Source organism: Gasterosteus aculeatus, chromosome 16 (assembly GCF_964276395.1).
Source record: "Gasterosteus aculeatus chromosome 16, fGasAcu3.hap1.1, whole genome shotgun sequence".
Taxonomy (NCBI): Eukaryota; Metazoa; Chordata; class Actinopteri; order Perciformes; family Gasterosteidae; genus Gasterosteus; species Gasterosteus aculeatus.
The window spans coordinates 9113910-9140945 of NC_135704.1; the positions used below are offsets into that span (position 1 = coordinate 9113910).

Genomic DNA, 27036 nt, shown 5'->3' on the forward strand with positions numbered 1-27036 from the left:
TTACTTTTGCAATGAAAAGAAACTAGAAACCTTGCTCATGTTACGAGAGTTGTCTGATTTCTTAGTCAAACACTGGTTTGGTTTGATTTTCCATTGGGCAAAGGCAAGTGGGCCACGGCCATTTCTGCCATGCACAGAAGTTCAGTGGTGAGCAGTCCGCACCAGCTAAGGTTTCTCCGCTGGCATACGGAGAATGACAAAGCTGTTTCTATTTAATCATTTCATTGTTTTTATAAATACGCTACATGTATTTACCATTAGCTTAATTTATCTTTGCACAGCTCCTGTCTTCCTGTTTCAGCTCTGCACAGCGGCTTCCAGATCAGGTTGTTTTAAAAAGCTTTTATCCAATCAGATTCAACCACTGTCTCTATAAGAGAGGTCGAGGTCTTCTAGGTAGGCTTTACAGATTAAAATATATGGAGACTATATTGATTGTCACAGTCTTCAAACAATCAGATCTTTATTTTCATGTTAGTTGTATTTGTGTATTCTCAGGTGCAATTTACTGTAAAATAATGTAGAATAAATATCAGCATGCTGTTAAAGTTTTGCCATATATATAAAAGAGACTAACTGTACTTTCTAGTATGTGGCTATATTATTGCACTGGAGGCTACATTCAAATGATTTTCCAGCATTCATCATAGTTACAAAGAGGCTAAATGCCTCTATGTGGATGGACCTTTGTCTTAGTCCCTGTGGAGCCCAGAGATGTATATTTGTGGTTTTGTGCAAAGAAGCTCCTAAAAGTAGGCTACGGTTCTTCTGTCAAACCTTCATGAGTCAACACAAAAAACCTGACACATGTAGCAGGGATTTTAAAACTATAAATGAATAAATACTTGATTCAATGTTGTGACAGCTAAGTAAGGGATCATGTTGCTCAATGCATGACAACATGAAAACAAACACATGATCCCTTTCAGTCAAAACAGAGAGAAAGCAGCTGGACGCTCAGTAACAACTAGAGAAGTGACATTAAAAAAGTGATTGAGGCCCCAGGTACAAAATGACATGAACTCTTAACATTTCAGAATGTGGTGAAAACATTTTGTGCACACACACAAAGACATGGACGCTCTGAAAGATTCACAAGGTTTCGGTGGCAACACAGAAATAAATAGACATTGAAGAAGCTCTGCTCAAAGTCTCTTCCTGGGTAGGATGAAGTGGGAATAAACACGTTGTTTATTGAATATGTATGTCTACGAGTATTATTGTCTGGTTTTCTGCGAGAGGCGCCTGGTGATTAGATGACGTCCTTGATTGCTGATTGACAGCATGTGTAAGTAAGTCCTGTGGTGTATAAAACAGCATATTGACTGTTGCTTCACACTGATCTGCTCTCTCCTTCAACACACCAACTATCTGTGAAGCTCAGCAGTGGACAGTTGTATTCGGAATGGGTGAGTTTAAATTATGTTTGTTAAGGATTTCATTGTGATTGTCATACACTGAGCAATGTTACATTTGTACTTTTTTAATGTTATTTTCCGATCTACTTCTTGGTTTAGCAGCAAAGAAGGTGTTGATCGTGTATGCCCACCAGAGCTCTGCATCCTTCAACTCTGCTGCCAAAGACGCTGCTAAGGAAGTTTTAGCAGCTCAGGGCTGCACGGTGGAAGTATCCGACCTGTACGCCATGAAGTTTAAAGCCACTGCTACTGCTGAGGACATCACTGGTACATCAGTTACTCCCTGGCATCAAAAGGTTTGGCATTTTCATTGCATCTCAGAATTGAATGAAATGCTTTGTCTGTGCAGGAGACGTGACGAATGCTGCTCACTTCCATTATGCTGAGGAGACCAAGCTGGCATGGGAGGAAGGAAAGCTGTGTGCAGACATCACTGAGGAACAACGCAAACTCACTGAGGCTGACCTCATCATCTTTCAGGTATATTGGTCACTAGTGTGCTCGTGAAGCCTCTCCATGCTCCATACTAACACCCAGCCTACTCCTCAGTTCCCCATGTACTGGTTCACTGTTCCTGCAATCATGAAGGGATGGATGGACCGGGTGCTCACTCTGGGCTACGCCTACTCTGAAGAGAGGAGATACAGCCAGGGGATCTTCAAGGTGACTGCTCCACTCAAAGGACTTTCCTTGCTAGGTTTAAGCCAATATAGTTCTTCTAATTTTGTTTCCTTCTGCACAGGACAAGAAAGCCATGCTGTCCTTCACCACTGGGTCTCATGAGTCCATGTTTAGTGCAGATGGTGTTAATGGAGACATGAATGTGACACTGTGGCCACTACAGGTACTGCATCAGAATATTCCTTCAACTGAGCCTACATGATTAAGTGTTAAGCTGTTTAACTTGACTCTTCTCCCCTTCCAGAATGGCATCCTGCACTACTGTGGCTTCCAGGTTCTGGCTCCTCAGATCTTCTGGGCTCCCTCTTGTCTTCCCTCTGAGGCACGCGGCACCTTGTTGGAGGGATGGCGTACACGACTGCAGGGCGTCCTGTCAGAGAAGCCACTTTCCTTCACTCCCTTGGACTGCTTTGACGGGGAGAAGGGTTTCCAGCTGAAGCCGGAGTTCCAGGAGAAGAATGCCAGCAAGGAGTACGGTCTGACTGTTGGGATCCACCTGGGAAAAGCTCTGCCACCCAACAGCCAGATGAAAGCTGGAGTGTGATGACATGAGGGCTGCTGTATTTTATTGAATAACTGAAATAAAGGCTAAACTATTGTATTACATGAGTTTTTTTATTTGCATGAGCAATACAGACATGGCTTTAAAGTGACTGTGAAGAAATGTGATAGTGCCAGGTTTTCTGTCTTGCACATTGATTTTCCACTCAGGATTTTGGCTCCATTAGTGATGTAGTAGAATTCATTTTTGGCAACCAGTAACGTTTGGGCAATTAATTGGCCATGATCTCTGATCTCTTGCAAGACCACCCTTTACTTTCTAAAAAGCTATTTTTAGCTCTTAACCGTATAACAATTAGTTCCTGTTAAGCACTTTCCAATTTTTTGTTTGAAACTTTATTTTAACCCACATTTGTCTGTAGACTCGTATCGTGGTTCTTACCCCTACAGGACATGCAATTTTGAGGGGTAAGAGACAGTCTCCCTCCCCCCCTTTTACAACAGCGTTGATGGAAGAGTTTCCAGCTGACGTCTGTCTGAAACCTTAAACACGTTTTTCCTGACTGGGGAAACTTCAAACTAGAGGGTAGTGATGAACACTGCTCGACTGGTTCTCCATGTGCATCAAAGCTCAATGTCTTGCTGATTTTTGTGGAAAGTTTGAATTGAATGTTTGGGTGGGCTAAGTTGCGTTTACTTTTGTTCTGTAAGTCTTATTTTGAATAAATCTGTCGTCTCACGTGCCTTCTGGTAGACTCAAGTGTTCTGTCTGCTGTGTACCTTTTATGTACAGACATGCTGACGACAGTCTGCTTGCAAGCAGGTTTGTGCTCTACAGCAACATAAGTGGCTGAGCACTTTTCCCAGAGAAGTAGCTTTTGTTTGGGTATGGAGGAAATGAGCTCGGGGTTGGGTGGGGACGGGACGGGGAGCACACTTAAGGAAATGGCCTTGCACTCTGACGTCCAGGGCACAGACTGTGACATGTAGAAACTCGACCAATGTGCATGTTTTAAAAGGTCACTATGTTTGTGTTCAGTTGGCTCCAGTTTCATAATCACCCGTCCTCGAAAGCTGAAACGTTTGGAGATTTTCCCCTTGTCTGTCAAAAAAAAGAAACCAAAACTGATGTGATCCCGAGTTATCCAGTTTTCAACATTCTGCTCAGCCTTTTGAGCCGAGCACTCCTCCTGTCCATCTGGCTTTTCCATTGTCCATCCCAGTTCTCCCACCCTGCCTGCAGAGAAGCCCATTTTGGTCTGGTTCAATGGGAGGAAGTGGGCACCGTTTTTTTCCCCTTACCAGATAGAGAGCAGACTCACTGGAGAAGCTGCACACAATCAGATATTCAAAACACTGTACAGTTTTATTCATTGACTCATATAACTCTTGGCAAAAAACAGCCAAACGTTTTTTCTCTAAATACTTTCCTTCAATGGACTGTAATGAAGTTCCAATCCAAATCAAAAAATGATACAAAAAAAAAAAAGATCCCTTAGAACTGATATTGACGGTGCTGAAACAGATGTGACTGATTGCTGTCGTTGACTTTTGGGTGTTTTGATACCGGCCATTAAAGGGTCTCTGTGTTAGCACCAGATGTCATGGTGTTAACAGGCTCGCCATTGACCACTATGACCAGGAATAGACAGCTAAGAGAGAGTGAGTGTGTGTGTGTGTGTGTGTGTGTGTGTGTGTGTGTGTGACAGAGAGCGAGAGGCAGAGAGTGACGGCAAAATGAAGGAGAAATCAAGCAAAACTGAGAAATGAGGCAAATTATTCATGTCAACAATCAACTCACTCTTTCAGAGGCTACATTAAAATCCAATCAATTAAAACTCAGCTAAACATACAGCCTGTCAAACTCTGCCTGTGTGAGTGTGCGTGAGAGAGTGAATCCATGTGTGCATGTGCATGAGCAAAGTGAGTTAGGCATGTTAACGTTGCAGCAGGCGTTTTTCTTTTTAATGAAGAACTATACTTGCGTTTCCCCTTGTGCTTCACCTTTACCCTTTTTACTTATCACAGAGTGTCCATTGTATGTTCTCCATCATTACGAAACGGAGGAATTCACTCTGACATCTGAGCACAATCATCCCCCAAACGACACCAATCAGAGTAGGTTTTTAAACAGAGTTATTCTTGCAGTGTATGCTTTGTGAATAAGTTCCTACTGCTTCGTTAAGGAGAAACATTCTAGCCTGATGGACCAATAAAACACTTTTTTACATTACCGTTCGTCAAACATTTATTAAATGGTTTTATTCCAGGTAGTAACTTACCTGAAAGTCCACACAACATAACTTGCTGAAACCTTCTGGCAATAAGTACAATTTATTTTCTCATAAATTTCAGAATGTAAACTACCTGCATCCATATTTCAAAATGTGTGTGTGTGGGTATCAAAGATTAATCTCTCACGGTCCGATGTTTGTGATCTCAGCCTAAACAGCTGGTTAGATAAAAATGATAAAAAACGGTGCACTCAAACAGCTGTGGAGGAACACCACCACAAATAGAGCCGAGGAGCTCTCTGTACAAAAGGATGGAAAAACACTGGGGAAAAAATAATAACAATCACTGCCTCCTTCCTTTTTTTTCATGAACTTCTGCCGGATGTGTCTTTCATGCCTTGGTCTTTTCCTTCACATCTCCATCCTTCTTTTGTGTTGGTCCTCTCCTCTCACCAGAGTTAAAATGCACAGGAAACGTTTATCACAATGGGGCTTCACAGAGCTTTCGCTCATTAGGGATTTGAACATTCAACTTAAGATGTATTGTAAACTGTGATATTATTGATCTTTCAGCAAATCACTGCTCATCATTCCACACGACAAGTTAAAAAACGCAGGTTGTTGAGCATATTTTGTATATTCTAATTCACTCAAAATCTCCTCTTCAAGTGTTTTTTTCTTCTTCTTTTTCTTCTCATTCCAGCGTTTCAATCACAAAGCACTTTGGCCGACGCTTGTTGTTTTTAAATGTTCTGTTGACAAACCCTGACACGCACAGGTCTGTGCAGTGCAACTTTGAAACCCTCACACGGAAGGCCTGCCACCGTGGTTTGATGAATGAACGGACATCAGGCCTCTGGCCTCCGTTCAGCCTCTGATGTATGGAGTGCCTGGTGCCGGCATATGACGTGAGCGAGCAAAGCTGTTTTGTATTTACGAGGCTTCAACGCGGCTGGGAGCTTCGGGGAAGTCTCCTGGTGGTTTGGGGAGAGACAGGGTTAAGCCCGAAGTCAGCCATTATCCTCCTCTCTAAATGCCTCTTTTTTTCTCTATATTTTAATGAGAAGCAGATCTCTGCTATCTCCACAGCCCGGTGAGAGGTGAGAGAAACAGACACGTAGGGATCACAGCACATCCTGTGCCCTCACTCCTGTTTGATCCCCCTGCTCCCATGTCGACTCCTCTCCCGCTTCTATCTCATGATCCAATCTTCTTTTGGGCTTTTGTTTCATGCGTCCGTCCCCCATGGATATTTCACCCAGTGTCGCGCATCGGTATGAACAATGTAAGACTACAAATGGCCTCTTGTGTTTTTGTCTCTGAGAAATAGACGAAGCTGAAGCTCAGGCCTACGGATGAGACTCTGAGGAGAGAATAGATGAATGGGAATGCGATTGCCGCTGACTAGGAGCTCTAGGCACACATGGCTGAAGTCCAGATGCTGCCTGGGTTGCCACATCCCGGCCGTAATATCCCTCAATTGCCACATTCGTGTTTGTGTATGCAATGGGGAGAGCGTGGATGGGGGGCCACCCGGGACCGAGGGTTAGAAAAATGGCCTGAGGTAGTTTTCCATCACATGTTGCCATGATGCTTTTGATACTTTTATGCCATAGGGTCATTTCTAAAAGAATATCTTTACAGTGTATCGCCGTTATCTTTTTCCGTTAATGCGAGACGGGGTTCATTCTGCCTTTTATCGACAATATTTATTCCACCATCCTCGTTGAGTGCTGTGGAGTCGTGTTTATATCCAATAAAGCCTGCGGTGTTTAGTTTCTCTTAAAACTTGGAACGTCACTTTGTCTACGTTCAACCGGCTTGTTTACCATCAACGCAAAGTTTCAAACTCAAGTCAAACCATGAACTCCTTTCCGGGGGCCGTGCAATGGGCCAGCAAGGCGACGCCTGGAGGTAATGAAGCCGGTCGCTGTAGGCTTCTCCAAACACATTCCATATGTGCTGATGGTCCATTTTTTATTCAGCGTGACAGGACAATAGGGGTGAAAGTTAGCCAGCTTATCTGTGAGCTCAGTAGCATGGAAAGGCGCGTGTTATGAAGCATACGTCAGCATTGTCAGGATAGGATTACGGGACGGGAGCCCCCAGGGTGGGCACGGTGAGACGGACACCTCCCTGCGCAACCTGTGGACAGATCCTGTCAGTAATCCATAGCGGACCCTCACTGTCGCCGGGAGCAAGACGTTTTCTTCGAAAAGACTTTATCTTTTGGCCATTCTACATGATCCCAATGAGCCGTCGGCTGGCTCGTGTCAATGCGCAGGGCGTGTGTTTGTGTGCCGCGGTGCACAATGGGTGGGGCCGAGCAGAAACCCGTGAGGCGCGGGGGAAGCGAAACCCGCATGTGTGATCTGCTGCTGCGTGCAGAGATGGTAGACAAGGTTAATGGGCTGTGTGAGTCACAGACGGCCGCGGTCAACAGCTAAACGTACATTTATGCACAGATTCAGTGAAGACAACGAGAAAAGAAAAATGCAAAGAAAGGGAGGGAAAAATATAAAAAGCAAGATTCTTTTCAGTCTTTTTGGGGGACCTGTCGGTTAGTCCCATTCCTTAGGCCCGATGGAAATATTGCCACAAAATATTCAAGATCACCAACAGGTGAATCCTTCCACCTTTTCCTACAGATGGGTTGGACAACCAATGTGTCTTGTTTTATTGCCGGTTCCAACCTTTGCTTCTGCTCTGTTAACATGCGTATTACCATACTGGCAACTTCTGCTCAAACGCTGCAGATGAGTTCACACAATGCAGCCAGTGGATGGACATTTATCACATTTCAAAACCCCCTATATTTTTTATACTTTTTTTGCTTTTACTCTCACATTGAGCTTACATTTTCTTCATTATATTTCACCATATCATTTTAAAAGCTGGCGGTCAATACACTTTCTTCCTGCTGTCCCCAAGTGGCTTAAAATAGCTGCTTTAACACATTGTATATTTAACATTCCCGTTTGACACAACGATCATTGGTACACCCTGACTTTTTTCCATGTTTGATATTTGGGGAGCTCTCAGGTTTCCCTGAGATTGGGGGGGCAGTGTGAGGGATGCTCTTTCAAAGTGAGGAATGCCCGGGTTTCTGCATTTCCCCCGACAGGGACTTGCTCTTTCTGTCAAACGTGCACCTGCACGAACATTTCCCTGAGAGAAACAAAACATCACCTCATCAAAAACCCGCAGAAAATCCCCAGTGACAAAACACTGACTCAAAACTCCCAAGACAAAGCCCGACGGAAGAAATAGCAGCCAATCTTTTGTCCTTTTGAATTGATTTTACTTCCTGGTGTTCACACACTCCATCGCAAGCTCATTCCTCTTCTTGTGATCCCTGCTTTCAGCTTCACTTACACAAGCCCTCATCCGCCTGAAAGATCTTCGTAAATGAATAACCGATCAAGACGAGCGAGGTTGGAAGCAGAGGATGAGGAGGAATGTGCAGGAGTAGAGAAATGCAAGAGGGAGCCTCAGAGTGGGAGGGAGGGCAACAATAAAGATGGTAAAGATGTGGTTTGCGAAGGACCCTCTGAATGGAGATTTGCACCAAAATAGATTGTGTCTATCAGACCCCCCACTGTGACACAGGACTAGACTACAATGGAAACGGCAGTCATTAGGAATAACCCTCAAACTTTCTTTTCCTCAACTTTGCTTTTAGAGCCCCAACACCCTCTCTTAGTTTACGCCATCGCCTCCCTTTTTCCATCTCTTTATCTCTAGATCGTGTGTTCGTCCTGAGTGTGGAAATCTACACGACAAACTTGGCTGTGTCTAAAATCCCTCGGGAATGGTTTGAGAGGGGCCATAGGGTTTGAATGCACTTTCCAGAAAAATGAAGGACCCACCCTTGTGTTTGAATAGCGGACAAATAAAACTGGTTGTTGTTTAGAGCAGGAACACATGTGGAGCAACGCTGTGGGATTCCCATGTATAGCTTGGGTACAAGTAGTAGAAATACAGAAATGAATATATGATTGAACCTACATTCATAGTTTTTTTCTGGGAAACACGCTGTCAAATGTATATTGACCCTTTATATTGAAGCCTTTTTGCATTTTAGCCCTTTTATTTTCTAGCATCTGAGGAAAATATCTATCTTACACTTTAACTTTGTCTGCTGCTTGGATCTGTCTGTTGCTTTTGGAAACCAGAGTGATGATAAACGAACCAGCTGTAACACCAAAGCATCTAACCAATAAGAACGATAAACAAAATGAATTATGTAGCATGCCATTTAATAATGAATTCAAACACATTCAAAGGGTGAAGAGGTTTAGAGTTCAAACAATGTTTGATGTTTCCATTGTTAAATGTTAGCTTTTTATGTGCAACCATGATAAAAACGCTTCTAATGCTAGCAAAGATTATTTGGTGGCTGGATGACCTTTTCTACAACAAAACACACACACACACACACACACACACACACCCCTGCTGTTCCCAGTCCGGCTTCCCTGTGAATGAGGTCTGCAGAACAGAGGTTGGCAGCGGTCTGCAGAGTTACGGATGCTTATCAGAGAGGCTTACAAATCCCCCCCGATGCTCCTGATATGGAGGACAATGGGTCTGCGTGCGTAGTGGGAGCTCTCTTTAAAGCCTCATTGAAACTGACTTTAAACTCTGGTCTTTAATGAGGTCACAGTATAACCTGCTGGCTACATTTCATCCCTGAATACAGGACACGCAGTCATAATAAACTTCCGTGGGCCGATCTGTGCGAGTCAACAATATCTTTTTCCTGAGAAAACATGCGAGGCGTATTGTACCTGGTTAAGTCTGTTCCTCGATCAATGGGCGTTGATATTAAAAAAACAATTACTTTCACTCATGAGCTCCATCAAAGAATGTTGCACCACAAATCCAACATAACACATGTGTGTGTTTTCACAAATTCCACAGTGCCTCCTTTTGTGATTCTGTCTTTGTATTGAACTTGGGGTTAATTGCCCCGCAGCAGCTGTGAGGCCACCAGAGTTGCAGGTGAGCTTTCAGCGGTTCTCAGTAAACACAGGAGCCTCCTCCCACAAGGCTTTGTGCTGCTTCCAGAGGATGTGCCTGAATCCAGACTGAATATGGCCCCAACGACAAAGAAACAAAAAGGCTCCAGCAGATGATGCAGTTGTTGAAGTTTCAAAACAGGCATCATGAAAAGAAGTGAAAAACTGTATCCTTAATTTAGTCAAAGTTATTCTAAATACTAGAGCCTTTTATTAGATTAACATATAGCCTCAATCATGAGTATAGTTGTTGGTGTAACAATAGGAACTATAAGTAGGAACTATTGTTTAGTTCCGTGAGTCACACGGACTGTTATTGTGAAACACTGCCTTGTAACCAGACCGAGCACGATGGACCGTACACGCGACGTGAGAATGTATTAAAGTTTACAACCCAGTGAGGTGAGACCTGAAGAGTGTCCTCGTGTTTGTGATTAAACACCGCATTATAACATGGTGGCAGCGGGAGAGGACTCGGTCTGAGTACGTACTGGTTTACTCCGGTCTGAAGAGTGTCAACTGCTGCTAGGTTGAGCCGCTAGCGCGCGACTGCCGTGTGATTCCATGGAGGGACTTAAGCCGCCACAGACGTTGTGTTTGGGCTCCAGCAACCTCTCTAAAACATGGAAGAATTGGAGGGATGAGTTTGTCCTGTATCTGGATCTAACAATGGCTGAAGCTGATGATAAACAGAAGGTAAAACTGTTCAGCTATCTTGTCGGCGAGAGTGGCAGAGAACTTTTGGATACCCTGATGGGCGACACAGCTAGGGATGCATGGAGGATAGAGGACATCGTCACAAAGTTTGATGATCATTGCAACCCCAGTGTGAACGAGATCGTCGAACGCTATTGTTTCTTCACGAGAAATCAGGGCGCCAGTGAAAATATAGACAGTTATGTCACAGAACTGAGACTGCTGGCCAAAACATGCAACTTTGGGACTTTGAGAGACTCGCTCATTCGTGATAGGATTGTGTGTGGTGGTAACAACACGATCATGAGAGAAAGGCTGCTGCGGGAGAAAAACTTGACACTGGACACATGTTTACAACTGTGCAGAGCAGCAGAGCTCTCCAAGGAGAACGTTAAAACCATCACCGGGCCGATGGTTGAAGAGGTGCATGCTGTGCAAGGGGCACAGTACCAGTGGAAAGGCAACAACACAGTGGAGTGTAAATTCTGCGGAAGAACACACGAAAGGACCAAACAGAAATGTCCGGCGTTCGGAAAGAAGTGTGCAAAGTGTGGCAGAGAGAACCACTTTGCAGCCAAATGTAAAGCGAAACCAGACCAAAGGAGGAAGAAAAATGTGAGTACAATAGCAACAGAATATGTGAGTGATGAATATGTTGATATAACATGTATCACTGTGACAGACACTGAGATAGTGGATGCAGTGGAGACGGACTTGGGCAAAGATGAAGACCCAGAGAGAGAACAGGATGTGAAAGATAAAACTGTTAAAGAGGACAGTCAGCTTCTCTATGCTGGTATGCTACTAGGCAAAGACATGGTCAAATTCCAAATAGACTGTGGTGCTAGTTGCAACATCATCCCCATTAACCTGCTGAATCCAGACACCGAGCTGGAACACACTAAAAGTGTACTAGTTATGTACAACAAAAGCAAGCTGAAGCCAATGGGGAAATGTAAGATTAAAATAAGGAATCCAAGAAATCACAAACTATATCGCTTGGAGTTCCAAGTGGTGAACACAGACGGTGCAGTGCCTCTGCTGGGTCGGAAAGCCAGTGAGGCGATGAAACTGATTAAAGTGCACCATGAGAATATCATGGCAATGGACAGTATAATCACAACAGGAAAACCGACAACAGGGTGGACGATGGAACAAATCAAAACAAGGTATGCTGACGTGTTCACTGGAGATGGCTGCCTTGGAGGAAAATACAAGATGGAGGTGGACAGCACAGTGAAGCCGGTGCAGCTGCCAAAGAGACGGGTTCCAGTGGCCCTGATGAAACCACTGAAGGAAGAGCTTAGAGACCTGCAACACAGAGGGATAATCACTCCTGTAGAATGCAGCACAGACTGGATCAGTGCTATGGTGGTAGTACAGAAACAGAATGGCAAGCCAAGGGTCTGTATTGATCCCAAACCCTTGAACAAAGCACTAAAACGCAGTCACTTCCCACTTCCAACCATCGAGGACATCTTACCAGATTTGTCGAAAGCTAAAGTGTTCACAGTGTGTGATGTCAAGAGTGGATTCTGGCATGTACAGCTGGAGGAGGAGTCCAGCTATTTGACAACGTTTGCCACTCCATTTGGAAGGTACAGATGGCGGAGGATGCCGATGGGGATAAGTCCGGCCCCTGAAATATTCCAGAGAAAGCTGACACAAGCGCTGGATAATGTACCTGGTCTGTACATTATAGCGGATGACATCCTGATCACAGGACAGGGGGAGACACAAGAGGAAGCGGAACGGGATCACGATGAAAAACTGAAACAGTTTCTCGACAGATGCAGGGAAAAGAACATCAAATTGAATGCAGAAAAATTCAGACTGCGACAGAAGGAGACCACATACATTGGACACCGCTTGACGACAGATGGACTCAAAGCGGATCCTGAAAAAGTGCGTGCTATCGGGCAGATGCCAGCACCGACGGATGTAAAAGCAGTGCAGAGGCTGATAGGTATGGTTAATTACCTCACCAAGTTTTGCCCACACCTCTCAGACCAATGCAAGGTATTGAGAGACCTGACACACAAGGACAGTGAGTGGACATGGACAACAGAACATGAGGAGGCATTCCTCAACCTGAAAGAGACAATTGCGAATGCTCCAGTATTGAGATATTACAACCCTGAGGAGGAGCTGACAGTACAGTGTGATGCTTCAGACACAGGTTTGGGCGCAGCACTGATGCAGATGGGGAAGCCAGTCGCTTTCGCAAGCAGGGCACTTACACAAACTGAGGGGCGCTATGCCCAAATAGAAAAGGAGTTTTTAGCAGTGGTTTTCAGCATGGAGAAATTCCACCAATACACATATGGCCGCAAAGTCACTGTACAGAGTGATCATAAGCCGTTAGAAACCATTGTACGCAAACCCCTGCTGAGTGCACCCAAAAGGCTGCAGAGCATGATGCTGCGCATACAAAAATATGACTTGGATGTCATTTATGTGCCTGGAAGAGACATGTTACTGGCCGACACTCTCAGCAGAGCCTATCTTCCTGAGAGTACACCGGTGGAAGCTGAGCTGGAGACTGTCAACATGGTGCAACACTTACCGATCTCCTCAGACAGACTACATGACATAAGGTCTGCCACAGAAAAAGACACCACATTGCAGCTTCTCATTAAAACAATGAGCCAGAGATGGCCCAAGGACAAATCACAAGTACCGAGTGAAATCAGGCCTTACTTCTCATTACAAGGAGAATTAAGCCACCAAGATGGAATAGTCTTCAGGGGTGAGCGTGCCGTAATTCCTGACAAGCTGAGATCAGACATCACTGGTCGATTACACTCATCGCATCTGGGTGTTGAAGGATGCCTACGTAGAGCTAGAGAGTGTGTCTACTGGCTGGGCATGAACGACCAGATTAAGACGTATATAGCCAAGTGTGATATCTGCAGGTCAATGGACAATAAACAGCAAAAAGAAACATTGATGTCACATGAGGTTCCAAGCAGGCCATGGGCGAAGGTGGGCACAGATCTGTTTGTGTTTGACAACAAGAACTATCTCATCACTGTGGATTATTGGTCGAACTTTTGGGAAATAGACTACCTGATAGATACCAAATCCACCACAGTGATAAAGAAACTGAAAGCTCATTTTGCCCGCCAAGGCATTCCGGATTCAGTGATGTCAGACAACGGCCCACAATACGCGTCCCAGGACTTCCAAAAATTCTGCGAACTGTGGGGATTTCAGCATGTGACCTCGTCACCTGGCTACCCACAGAGCAATGGCAAAGCAGAATCAGCTGTCAAGACGGCAAAGAGACTTCTCATGAAAGCCAAAGCAGCTGGACAGGATCCTTATCTTGCAATTCTGGACCACCGCAACACACCGTCACAGGGCCTGGATAGTAGCCCAGCACAGCGACTACTCAGTCGCCGTACCAAAACACTGCTGCCAACGAAAGCAACGCTGCTCAGGCCAGAAGTCGTTCAGGTCAGCCAGAAGCTGAAGAACAGGCAGCAACGTCAGGGTACATATTACAACAGATCAGCTAGAGACTTGGACACACTTGCCACGGGTGACTGTGTGAGGATACAGCCACTCCCACCCAACGCTGTCTGGAGACTAGGCAGGGTGCTGAAGCCAGTTGATGGGAGGTCCTATGAGGTTCAGTTGCAATCTGGAAGTGTCATTAGGAGAAATCGCAGACACCTCAGGCGTGCACCTGGTGTGACCTTTAGTGACCCTCTCGATATGGAGATCAGTATTCCCAGTCAGCCACAGGCTGTGAGACAGGAACCTGCAGAGTCTGTTCCTGTCCCCCACGGTGTCGCAGCAGAACATACACCCAGAGACACTGGTGGCGGAGACACCCCTGTCACGACCAGAGCCGGGCGTACTGTGGTGCAGCCACGTCGATATAAGGACTGTGTGGTATCATGCAGATGAATGCTGATGTTTACATGCACCTGACACGTGAAAAGTGTACAAGCGCAAAAGTTATGGTTTATTTGATATTGTTGTGATCATTTGCACATTTCATGTTTGTAGCGAATGGTTGAGTGTTATCTCGCTGTGAAATTGGTGATGCTGTGTTTTTAGTTAGTTATAAGCTATGTTCAGCAGTTGCTGAGAGAAGGTTTTATAGATGAGCATATTGAATTGTTTATGATTTAGCAATAGTCAGTGTCAGTATTATAATCGTGCTTGTTGGTCACAGTCAAATGTTGAGATAACAGCTCTAACTCTGAAAAGAGAAAGGATGTAACAATAGGAACTATAAGTAGGAACTATTGTTTAGTTCCGTGAGTCACACGGACTGTTATTGTGAAACACTGCCTTGTAACCAGACCGAGCACGATGGACCGTACACGCGACGTGAGAATGTATTAAAGTTTACAACCCAGTGAGGTGAGACCTGAAGAGTGTCCTCGTGTTTGTGATTAAACACCGCATTATAACAGTTGGTGCAGCTCGTTATTTTCAGTTAGGTCGGTAGGGCTTGGTGTTGGGTTTAACCTGTTTGGTGGTTTTGGGTGGAAGCAGATATCAGATGTGGTTTACTGACTCTGGTTTCATATTTAACTGGGGCAGAGCACAAGGAGGTGCCGTTGTAATGTGGTTTGATGTGATTAATGTGTACTGTGCATTGTATGTATTATTTAACCCCATATATTGTTGTTCAAAGGTTTATATAAATGATATGACATATAGTTCTGCATGTAATATAAAAATTGGAATAAGGAAATATGCAGTTAGGTGTTTCATGAATGAATAAAACAATTTTGATGTATCATCATTTATTATGTATTATTAGCCCGTACAGATCAATCACTTCATCTCGACAAAAATAATCACCGTCACAAAGTAACATCCAAACAGGTGGTTTGCACCTGCCATATCACATTATTGCATTGCAGTAAATTATTCTAATTTTCAAAAAGTAAACAAATAATAATATTTTTAGACCTCTGAATTCCAGATTAAATATTGTGGCAAAAAATATATATTCACATATATATTTTATTGTGAATGTATATGTGTTGGTATACGTGTCATGATAAACGTCATACTAATAGACCACTGTTGCTGTTGTCCTACTGCATGCCACATTATAGACATGAATAAAAGAAAAGCACACATAATGTTCAGCAATGCAAAAAAAAAAAGTATTACTTTTCATTCATGCAGAGTTGTAAACAGGAAATTCCACGTTTTTATTTCCTTCTTCGGCCGAAACTACCCGCACTGCTGGCTGCCTGCAGGCCGCCTCGGGTGATGCCGCGTCAATGCGCGCGGCGTTGGGAGCAGCTGGGAGGCGTTTCTCATCGGAGTTTCAGCAAGTGCAGAACAAGGAACAGACTCAGAACCGCTTAAGGACGCGGAGCGTATCGCACGCGAGACACCCGCAGTGGACGTGAAGTTTCCCCCTGAGCGCCACAGCTGCACGCGCACAAACATAAAAAAACAACAACATCTGTTCTTCTGAAGAGAAGATCTCAGCGAGGGATCGGGAATAAAAACAGGTAAGCTGCCTATATGAGCTCATTGGTTCTGGTTTGTAGGACTTAAAAGCAAAACGCGAGATGCTCGATACCTGCGTTCATATAATTCAACTACAACTACAACTGGGATTTAGCGCATGCTCTATTTTTTATTATTGAATTCAAAGCAGGCAACTACTATGGTAAAACACCATCATTTATCCCGTTTAAGTGACTTATCTTTATGGTTCTCCACATCTTCCCAGCGTGCATCCGCGCAGCGAGGCTACTGTATACTGAGCGGACATCCGATAAGACATGTTTGTTTCCAGCCTGATACAAATCAACAATGGCAACAATGACGTATGATTGTGTGTTGAGCCACGCTGCGGCCGTCTGGGATCTCTGGCTGGATGAACCGGCTGTGCACGGCGACGCGCGGGGACACTCACTCTTTTCACTGGCAATCTACGAGAAAAGTGCCGTCGTCGTTAAAAGGCTTTACGATTTTGATCCTGTGCAACTAAAAGCGCGGAGAAACTTCTGACAAACACGCTGCACCTGCGCCATTCATGTCCGCAGCATTAGCACATGAACATCGCCTTGGATGGCTTTTATAACATGTGTATTGGGTAACAAAAGACGTTTTCGGCTCATTTGTAACTGGAGGCGCGCGAGCTGAAAAGAGAAGAGGGAGGTGGGAGAGAGGGAGAGGGGGGGGGGGCTACATGTGCCGTTATCTGACGGTTGTGGGTGTTAAGGGGTTAATTAGGTTGAAGCCTGTGGGGCTACCTGGCACCTCCAGGTATTTTCCATATAATATAACGGAATTAGACAGAGGCCATTGTGAGGGATTATCTCGGGATAGAGAATCCTTCTATTAGAACGAAAGCCACTTGCAAGGGGTCTCAAACTCATTGGAAATAGAACCAAGAGTGGGACAATCCTTGAAACTGCTCTATCAAAAGAGGGATCGGTTACTAATCCGCGCCGAGGAATATACTTATTTAGGTATTGGATTAATTTGCCAATGAAACAGTGGGTAAGTACGACATTTTCCATCACATAGATTTAGATTCCAGCTTGATTTGAATAGATACAAAAACTGATGGGTAAGTCTTTTTGGGGTTGACCCAATGAATTAAATATCTACAGCAACACTATGAAGCAAAAATCACAAATTGTGACGATGACGATGATTTCCTGAAAGCGGTCCAACTCAATTTATAATGTTGATGTTGCAGCACGTGGAGCTAATTTGAACCACTTTGCATGTACAATACTTCAATATGGCCTTTCAGCATATTTGACAACATAATTGGATTTTTGTAACATGGTTAACCTGCAAAACAGCAGGTAAATGTACTTGTCAAATAACACGTTGTGGTTGAAAAACCTTATTTCCCCTGAAAGGCAACGGAGTAGAGGCATAAAGCAGCTTAAGATGAAAAAGCAAAAGTTAATCGATAACAGACAACAAAAGCAGACATAACACACACTTGACAGCTGCACGTCATAATAAGTTCCATGTGTGCTAGTATGCGTTTTCATTGCCTTTCTCTGTCATCATCCTCTGCGCCTTTGTGTCAATTATAGTCTGTACAGCAAAAGACAGATGTGTGAAGCGGTCACATTTCACAGTTTTCCGGCATGCTGCGTGGCCCAGTGGTCGGTGACCCTCCTTTTAACCTCGGACGGACCGTTTTGCAGGCGTCAAGACTCACGCTGATTTCTGCACACATTTCACCGCGTGGGCGTACAAGCCGTACGGGGGCAACAGCGGGGTTAAGCCCCTCGTGTTCTGGTTTTAATCTATTACCTTTCACCTCTGATCTTTCACACTGTGGCAAGCTGCCAGTTAGGGGAGCTAAGAAAGACATCACAGGAAAAGAAGAAGGTTGGGTTTCAGCGGGTCCTTTGGGCTCAGCCTAATCACACCAGGTTATTACCCGACCAATCTGTTCGCGACCACCTCCTCTGGGAACTCGCACATCGCTTCAGTCGCTTTACACATAGATTTAACGTGTCCTGTGTTTTAAATCGCGTGCTCGGCCTTTTAAGTTAAAAGACTCAGGTGTTGTAAAGTGACGTATTCCAGGTCATATGCAGCCTTCTCTTTGATCATCTGGGTGGTGACAGGTCCTCTCTCGCCGTCTCCTTCTAGAGCAGAAAGAGAAGTATCTGATTTTTTTTTTCTTACTATAACAAGCATGTTAAAGGAAAACATGGCATCGGGTTTCTCACCCCGACCGGCGGCTTTATCTCGGAATGCCCGGAACGCTCCGGAAATAAACCCTGTTTGGATTTCTCGAACCCACTTCCTCATGTCTAATCTAGTGGAGCTAAGGCAAACATTTATTGTACTACCCCCCTGACAGCGCATCAATCACGGACAAGTAATATGTTTTTGACACGGCTGCAGAAAGAGAGCATTAACTGATGAACGCCGTGTTTTAACAAGTTAACCGCATTAAGATTGTTCAGGATCCGGTGGCACACCGCAAACGTCCTTCTGTTTTATTAGCTCGTGCTCTCTGAGTCCACGCCGTAAAACAAGCCCTGCTTTATGAACTGAAAATTGCTTCTTAAATATGAAAACAGAAGGTTGCATTTACTTGATATTCAGGTAAATAAATACAGAATGCTGCCAGAAATAATGACTTTGGTGGTGTCTCTGTTTTTTCAGCTTCCATCCCGGTAGGAAGTGGTGTGAACTACCTCCCTGCGGCCGTCGGTCCTCTCCTACTGCTGAAAAATGAGTCTGAGCACCAGTGAGCTGGAGGACCTGTGGGCGTCGCTTGATGACCTCAACCTCTCCGAAGCCTTTAGCAACATATCGAGCGTGGATACGACGGTGTGTGCCACGGCCTTCAACCGCAACGCCCTGCTCTACTCCATGTGTGTCCTCTACAGCTTCATCTTCATCATCGGCCTCGCCGCCAACGCTCTGGTCCTCTGGGTAAACGTTCGCGCCCAAAGGGACTCCGCCCCTCGCCACGAGACGCACGTGTACATTTCCCACCTCGCCGTCGCGGACCTCTGCGTGTGCGCCACCCTGCCCGTTTGGGTGAGCTCGCTGGCCCAGCACGGCCACTGGCCCTTCGGCGAGGTGGCGTGCAAACTCACCCACCTGCTGTTCTCCGTCAACCTCTTCGGCAGCATCTTCTTCCTGGCCTGCATGAGCGTGGACCGCTACGTGAGCGTGACCAAGCACGGCGACCACGAGAGAGGCCCGCGCAGGAAGCTGATCCGCGGCGCCGTGTGCGTAGGCGTGTGGCTGCTGGCTCTGATCGCCTCCCTGCCGGACACCTACTTCCTGCGCACTGTGAAGTCAACACACGGGGAGGCCATGCTGTGCCGGCCCGTGTACCCGGAGGGGAACCCCAGGGAGTGGATGGTGGGCGTGCAGCTGAGCTTCATCCTGCTGGGCTTTGTTCTCCCCTTCCCGGTCATCGCGGTCTTCTACGCCATGCTGGCCAGAGCTTTCACTCGCTCCTCTTCTTCGTCGGCGTCCTCCCCCGTGGACCAAGAGCGTGGCGTGAGCCGCAGGGTGATCCTGGCCTACATCGTGGTGTTCCTGGGCTGCTGGGGGCCCTACCATGGCATCCTCCTGGTTGACTCCCTGTCTCAGTTAGGCCTGGTGCCTCTGACCTGTGGGCTGGAGAACGTGATCTACGTGGCCTTGCACCTCACCCAGTGCTTGTCCTTGCTCCACTGCTGCTTCAACCCCATCCTCTACAACTTCATCAACCGAAACTACCGCTATGACCTCATGAAGGCCTTCATCTTTAAATACTCCACGCGGACGGGTTTGGCTCGCCTCATCGACACTTCCAACATGTCTGAGGCCGAGTACTCCGCGGTAGCTGTAGAGAACCCTCCACAGGTCTGAGGCGGTTGTGGAACCTAAAACATGTGTAATATAGTTGCTGTTACGAAATGATTTGTTCCAATCAGAATCTGTCCAAAGACGGCTCCCTTTGTAGAGAAATGTGCATCTCGCAGGAAGGGCGTGAAGGCTGATGTCAAGGTGGATTGATCGATTTAAAAAGCACTTACAAAGCAGTTTTATTATAACAGCTGATTCCATATATTTCACTCATCGTCACTCATTTGTAAAGCCGATGCAGTGGCTGTATATATATATATGTAAAATCATTGCTTGTACTGTTGATGTAGGATTGTACTGTTTGTGTGTGTGTGTGTGTGTGTGTGTGTCTGCGGTGTGTATAATGTGACTGGCATTGAATATCGATAGTATCAACAATATTGTAATATTGTTAATCTTTTCTTTTTTACATCATTTTGTATTTATATACTGTACATTTTACATGTATTTTCCTTCCTTATGTAAATCATAGACATCACACACTGAGCAGTTCTCAACTTCCTACAATGCTGCTTCACCATTTAATCCAAGAAACTGACTGGCTCAGTGTTCGAGTCCTGCTGTCTCTGTTATTGACCTCGTGTCAGATCAGTTCAATTCTTCAAACACAAAAAGAATAAATCAATTTCACTTCAACTAGTCCCATTGACTAGTTGAGGATCAGTTTGACTTGTAGGACATTTAGGTGTCTGTTCACTAAATATGAAGCTACAGCTCGCTGCTCAGTATTAAGAATTAAAAAATGTGGAATCATCTCGCCTAGTCGACATATTCTTTTGTTTCATTTTTCATCAGAGTGGCAATGCATCAACCCTCTCATCGTTAATCTCTCTGCAAGAATCTAGATTTTCCTATTTTGCGAAGGTGCAAAGCTGAGGTGTTGCGCTTGCATGTGACGCGCACGGCAAATGATCTTCTTTTGGTTCTTAGTATTTACACAGTCTGGATGCTTCAACCGGACTGCTGAGCTCAAAGATCAGATAGATGTAGGTCCTGTGTCAGTATTAGATATAAGTATTTTATGGGAGCTATATTTTATTTCAGTGCTAATGGTCTAAAGGATGTTCATGTGCCCACGTGGGATTAATCCCGCCGTGTCAGCGCGCAGGCTGCCGATGGCTAAAATATTTATGACCAAACAACATTAAAGAAAATCCAAACTACTTTTTTTTTTACAAGCAGCAGCTGTGATGTATAACAACCAAGTGTTTATTAGGGACCAAACAACCAAAAAAATATATTTTTATTTTAGAGTTTGTATATGTGTGTTGGCGTGCCTCCGCTTGACTCCCAGAATAACTATTTATGTGTCATAAATATTGAGTTGTACAGCTGGCTCACTGTCTGTTGTAGGAAGCAACACATCCTTTTGATGCGCTGACATAGAGCTCATTGTGTCACGTTAATGGTTGCACATGTTTGCTTTGATTTCATGTTGCAGTAAGAAAAGAGTGGGGACACAAACATGTGTCGACAAGAACGGAGGCATTCCTTTGGTATTGTAATGTGTAACATGTGTTTTGTTAAATATTAAATACTCAGAAAATGTTTTGCCTCCGTGTCTCAGTTTCTTTGGCTCTTGTATAATTAAGCTTACTTAATGACCCTGCCTTGATATTCCCCAAAACAACGTGTTTTAACTGAAACGCTCCATTGACATTGGTTGTGAAAACTTAACTGACTGGTTTTCATTACATCTACCATACATGGCACTAAAATTATACAAATCAAACAAACAACCTCATCCGGCTGAAACCTGCACCACTGTGTGTGATTTATTCCAGCTGCCGTGTGATGTATCATCTGTACTCCATTTAAGTTAAGGTTCAGTTCAGTTTGACAGAATATTTTATGTTTTTCAGTTATCGTCTTACCAACTTTCACACTGCAAAAGCAGATTGTTACGCCGACCAACTTAAAGCCACAGTATGGGCCTTTCTTTTTACCAACTTAATTGAGTTTGGCATCTTTCATTTTGACCATAATTTAGTATATTTTGTGAGAAAATAAATGCCAAGGTGCCAATATGCCCCCATGCAGAGGGATACGGGTGCAATACATCAACTCATCAGTGTTTTCCCTCGAACGCCAGCTCTTGACCCGATATCCCGTCTGATCCGCACCACTGTCATCCTCAGGACAAGTGACGGCGCTCCACATCCATCTCTGCAGCCATCTTCAATTGGTTAGTCCTTCAGCGTCTTCCCCTTCCTTCTATGGTGCTCAAGGACCACACCACCATATCTCCCTAGGAGATCTCCCTGATACTGTCATTATCATTTCCGCCTGAGAAGTGCAGATGCGGCTCATTCCAGCGTTCCTCCCTATCCTGAGGAAATAGATGTAACCCTTTCCCACTGAAGAACAACTGTGTGTGTCCTCCTCCTAATGAAAATGTCAACAATTACACAGGTTGTGACATTTATCCATGTTTCCTTGTTTATTTGCCTCATCACACAAACTTCTTGGTCTTTAACCTCTTACCTACATATTTCCTGCCCTTTCGCCTCCTATTTCGGTATCTGCGCACGTCACCATCTGTGGTGCTGTTGAGGAAGTCTTGCTAATAGGATGTGTTGAAGGTTAGCATTGTTGAGACAGGGCAGCTCTGCTGAACCGCTGGTGCGGCCTGGCCAGGGGTGTTCCGGGGTACTCTGGTCAAACCAAGTTCACAAAGGGTCAAACCAAGTGATTGATCTGCTGACGATACTTCCCTTCTCCCCTGTGAGAAGGCCTTGATCTCTCAGCACTCCTTGTGTGAGGTGGTCATCTCCTTCACAACCGGTCGCTTCCTCTCCCTTCTCATTTGAATGATTGTCCCCTCACAGGACCTACTCGTCTGACCTGAATGTCTTCCTGATGTTGGAGCCTGTTGACGGCTCGCTCCAGGCCGGTGAACTTCCCACAACTAATTCATTAAACAGTCTGACGTGACAACCCCTTTATAAGACAACAGCAGGAATCGCCTTAACATTCAACTCTTCCTTCGTCAAAACCTGTTGCCTACTCTACGAAAAAACAGATCTGAACAACTGCCGACGTTAATGTCAGAGATTCAGAGGTCTGGAAAACTCCCTCCTCAGCTCACAGCCACCAGTCATTTTAGAGCAGCACCTTCAGGCCACAAAATGCTTTGTTCAAATGTTCACAAATGAGCAGGAGCTCTTCTAGGATGTTTCGACAGACTTGTAAAATCAATAGAGTTCCCCCTTTAAAACCCACCACATTCCAGTTGGTATCAATCAATAGATCAAGGTGCCACTAAATAATTGCTAACCTGAGGCTTCTGGGGCCCTTGAGAGCGTCCCTGGAATTGGTAATCCAGCCTCATCCAACTCCCACACACGGAAGATGAAGATTAAGAAGGAAGCCAATAGCACTTTTAATTCAAACGTATCAGATATCAGACCATTATTTCACACTATTCCACCTACACAGCAGATGCTCAGGTTCTGCAGTCATGTCCGACTAAACTGTGTAACACACACTCCTGCCGCTCCGCTATTGAACGCCTGTGTTTCATCTGGCAGCCACATACGCTGTAAAGAGCCTCACTTCCTTATACAGTTTGCCACTTATGATTCTCCAAACAATCCATGTATGATCGGAAACTAGCTACACGGGTGTGAACTCTGAACGGTTCCCAGTCTCACTGTTTTTTTGCAGTTTTCTGTTATCACTACCTATGAAGGCATCCAGAAATATACATTTGTTTTAGTTTGATGACAGGGAGGGTTGTTTTCACAGCACGATAGTATCTAACTTGTGCTGAGTAGAGATAATACTCATTAATGATGAAACAGGGAGGGGTAGGTGAATACTCATTTAGAGGAACTTGTTTTATCTACTTGAGGAGCACGCTTCAAAAATGTGCCAAGCGCACTGACAATGCAGGTCATATTTACACGTACCCTGCGTGCGTGTGTCGCTGTAAAAGTAATGCACGTTTTTTTCTGGCCCATTTCCAAGCATTTAGAATAAGTTATATTTCCAATCAAGGACTCCTGCGCGGTGCATAAAGGGTCTTGAATTATAATGGAAGCAAGAAGTGGAAGGCAGCAGCTGCTTGAGCTCACAGGGAGTTTTCGGTGTGAATATAAAAAAGAATCAGCAGATAGGGTTTGTTTAGCACTCCATGAATCCACTTCTGTCAGAAGATGACTACAAGTGCGATGGCCAGATGTCGGACAGATGTTCATTGAAATAGGGAAAGGAATACATATGAGTTTCCTAAAGACCATCCTGATCAAACAACCACCGATAGCACGAGTCCATTTACAAAGCACTGCTTATTTAACATTCAAAGCTGAGCCTGATGGCATTAAATTGATGGCAGAACTTCTGTGTGCGCTGGATTTCCTCAAGAGAATCCCAGATGTTGCTGTATTCAGGACTAATGATACTTTGAGGGTGCAAATGAACCATGCACACTGGGTTCTCTGTTTAAGACTTGGACAAAGAGAGCAAAGCTACAGCCGAAAGACTAAGAGGGAGATTTTAAATGATCTTTTATTGGTAAATTGCATTGTGCAAAGTATTATTAATACAGGTTTTGAGATATGTGGCATGGGTTGCTGCTTACACCAAACGGAAAATTCCCATTTGTTTGTTCTGGTGTGGCGGAAAAAGAAGAGGATCTCATTAAGGGCAAAGAAACTCAAAAATTAAAAAACACAATAAAAGGAAATGAGAAAATATTAGATTAAGATTTTGACATTTTATTTCCGGATAAATTTACGATGAGAATCATCTAGAAGAGTTCATTATGTAGCACAGATAATCACAATTTTCTTAAACATGCAGTCATTCATTTTCATTTTTTAAAGATGTAAACAAACACTGATGTAGTAGCACTTTACGAGGTGAACATGAGGAACATCAGCATTCATTTGAAGAATTGGTTAAACATTCATGCTGTGCTTTTGCTTTGCACCCACTCCAGAAGGAAACGTCTGCCTCTCTGGCTGCTAACTTCACCTGCTTACTTTGACTGTTTGGTTCTGAACAGGAAGTGTACAGTAGGATTTTAGAGAACATATTTATTTACATTTGCCTTTTTCTTCTCCTCCCAACAGCTTTATAATAGCACTGAGATAAAAAGAGGGAAGCTGTTTCTCTGAAGTCACGGGGTGGCCGACTTGTACAATTATTTACCGTCAGTAAATCACTTGCGAACAAAACAGTAATTTATTTCCATGGATATTGCATATTGATTGGAGCTTCAAAGAAAGCTTATGAAAGATGAAACCCCGACTTTGGTAAAGCAAAAACAATGGTTCTCACAGACGGAGGTGGGCATCTATGAGCACAAACGTCGCATGTGGAATGAAGAAGGGGTCGTGATGTTCCCTCCCCTCACCCACCACCACATGCCTGATAAAGCCCAGCGCATCATAAACCACCCTGCGGCCTCGGTAGTGCGAGAGCTCTAATCTTTTCCAGATCCACCAGTGTAACTGTATAGGCATGGACACACATGGCTGTGAAGGCTTGATATTTAGGGGCCTGATTTATACCGCATTCCTTTCCCGAGCCGAGGACCCGGTGTTTAGACATCACCTAATTCATCCTCCATCCCGTCGACTTTAAGAGCACCGCCCGACGGGCAACTTTGGTTTCACCCTCCGCTTCAGCTCGGCAGCACGCTGGTGTCTGAATGGAACTTCACAGACGTGTCACAGAATTAAAGGCTGCTGCTTTCGGGTTCATGGAGGCCCACAAATCCAAATAGACCATTTGCCTGACTTATTATTCAAGAACCCGTCATAGATTTTATAAGCGAACAGTAATGTGTTTGGAGTAAGGAGGAGGTGGGTTACAAATCATAAAGGGGCTTCGCTTTATTTGCCGTTCTTATCTTTTTTTTAGTAAGTTTTTCATGTTTCTCATGCGTGGATAATGACAATTGATCCAAAGACTTCACATCAATACACAAAGAACCTAAGCTACACCCAAAGAGTGAGAATGTGCTGAGCTCACAGGTCTGTCTTTAGGAGCAGCAGTCTGGTCGTATGGATCAAAGTGACCTCACTTTGTCAAATCACTCCTTTTCCCAGAAGGATAATGAGTGACTTTACCCACAGCCCTTTGAGACTGGCTGGAGGTAATGATAGCTTACTTGGGTTCCTGGGAGAGAATGAATAAAGAATTAAGCTGTTGACACACTTTTATCTCCGCAGACTGTTTCAACAGCGACAGCTGACGTCCAAAGTACGATTTATGTGCTCTTTAAAAAAAAAAGAAAGAAAAGAGCTTTTGGCTGTGTGTGATGTTTTGTCTGTGATGGTGTTCGAGCAGAAGAATGTCCTCTTTTGGTTCCTGTCTGGGGTCAGACTCTGGCATTCAACTGGAAAAACAAGCTTGTTTATTCAAACCGAATTAGGGCGTCCACGTAAAGCCAACGTGACATCACTGCACCAGTTTAATAAGCTCCATAAACCTACTCTTTCCTCCTCGTTCTTTGTAATATTTGCCATATTTGCCAGAGGAATCCTGGTAAGTAGGTTTCAAAAGATCAAAATATGGAAAATCCCTGAAACTAGAGTTAACAGCCTTTAACACTGAAATAAATACAGCACACACAATAGCAAATGTGTTTTTCTGCATTCTAATATGTCATTACCATCACTGAATTTTTGTAGTAACATTCTGAACATATGCCAACACCCTCTTATTCATCCGAGCAGTCAACATTACACACAGCATACTGCCAGTTGCCAAAGATGTAGTTCATCTTATTTGGGTTTTTCCTGGAAATAAGTATTTTTTTCCATGTAAAGCAATATGTAAAGCAATATCCCAAAGTCACCAAAATCACGAGGGAAACAAATAAAAAGAGATTGCATGAATTGATGTTCGTAATTTGACACATGCTCATTATCTACACCTGCTGACTCCACAGAATCACAGGGGTCAGCACAGATTACTTGTGTACAATACGTGTGACCTGAATGAAACCCTGGTCTCTCCTGACAACCATCACCTAGAAATAACAACATTTTTATTTGTATTTCCTACACTTCATTTCTTTTCTAAATGTAGTTGACTAGATAATTTTTCTATCGTGGGAAGCATTCATATCTAAAATGACCAACCTCCTTGTGTTCACACATCCTTGCTGGAGTTGTTGCATTGCATTTATCCATT

General features: G+C 44.4%; 2 protein-coding genes across 4 annotated transcripts; both read left to right on the forward strand.

Annotated features, from left to right (window-relative positions):
• Positions 1 to 1228: 1228 nt before the first annotated feature.
• On the forward strand, positions 1229 to 2700 carry LOC120833493 (ribosyldihydronicotinamide dehydrogenase [quinone]). 2 transcript variants are annotated; one of them, XM_078090367.1, is made up of 6 exons: positions 1229 to 1409; positions 1521 to 1685; positions 1768 to 1898; positions 1968 to 2081; positions 2161 to 2262; positions 2344 to 2700. In XM_078090367.1, exons 1-6 carry the CDS (start codon positions 1406 to 1408, stop codon positions 2641 to 2643), a joined length of 816 nt encoding a protein of 271 aa, XP_077946493.1. In that variant the 5' UTR covers positions 1229 to 1405; the 3' UTR covers positions 2644 to 2700. The 2 variants fall into 2 exon arrangements, with proteins under 2 accessions (XP_077946493.1, XP_077946492.1); XM_078090366.1 differs by having other exon boundaries at positions 1233 to 1409; positions 1518 to 1685.
• Positions 2701 to 15623: 12923 nt separating this feature from the next.
• Positions 15624 to 21438, forward strand: LOC120834054 (atypical chemokine receptor 3-like). 2 transcript variants are annotated; one of them, XM_040201799.2, is made up of 2 exons: positions 15624 to 16043; positions 18688 to 21438. In XM_040201799.2, exon 2 carries the CDS (start codon positions 18757 to 18759, stop codon positions 19891 to 19893), a length of 1137 nt encoding a protein of 378 aa, XP_040057733.2. In that variant the 5' UTR covers positions 15624 to 16043; positions 18688 to 18756; the 3' UTR covers positions 19894 to 21438. The 2 variants fall into 2 exon arrangements, with proteins under 2 accessions (XP_040057733.2, XP_077946494.1); XM_078090368.1 differs by lacking the exon at positions 15624 to 16043 and adding an exon at positions 16768 to 17043.
• The last annotated feature ends 5598 nt before the right edge of the window (positions 21439 to 27036 follow it).

Bases quoted from the DNA above. Each gene is read 5' to 3' on its own strand.
- LOC120833493 (XM_078090366.1), top strand. The intron at 1,899-1,967 runs GTATATTGGTCA...CCTACTCCTCAG, and splicing joins CTGACCTCATCATCTTTCAG to TTCCCCATGTACTGGTTCAC. The intron at 2,263-2,343 runs GTACTGCATCAG...CTCCCCTTCCAG, and splicing joins TGACACTGTGGCCACTACAG to AATGGCATCCTGCACTACTG.
- LOC120834054 (XM_040201799.2), top strand. From the start codon at position 18,757: ATGAGTCTGAGCACCAGTGAGCTGGAGGACCTGTGGGCGTCGCTTGAT.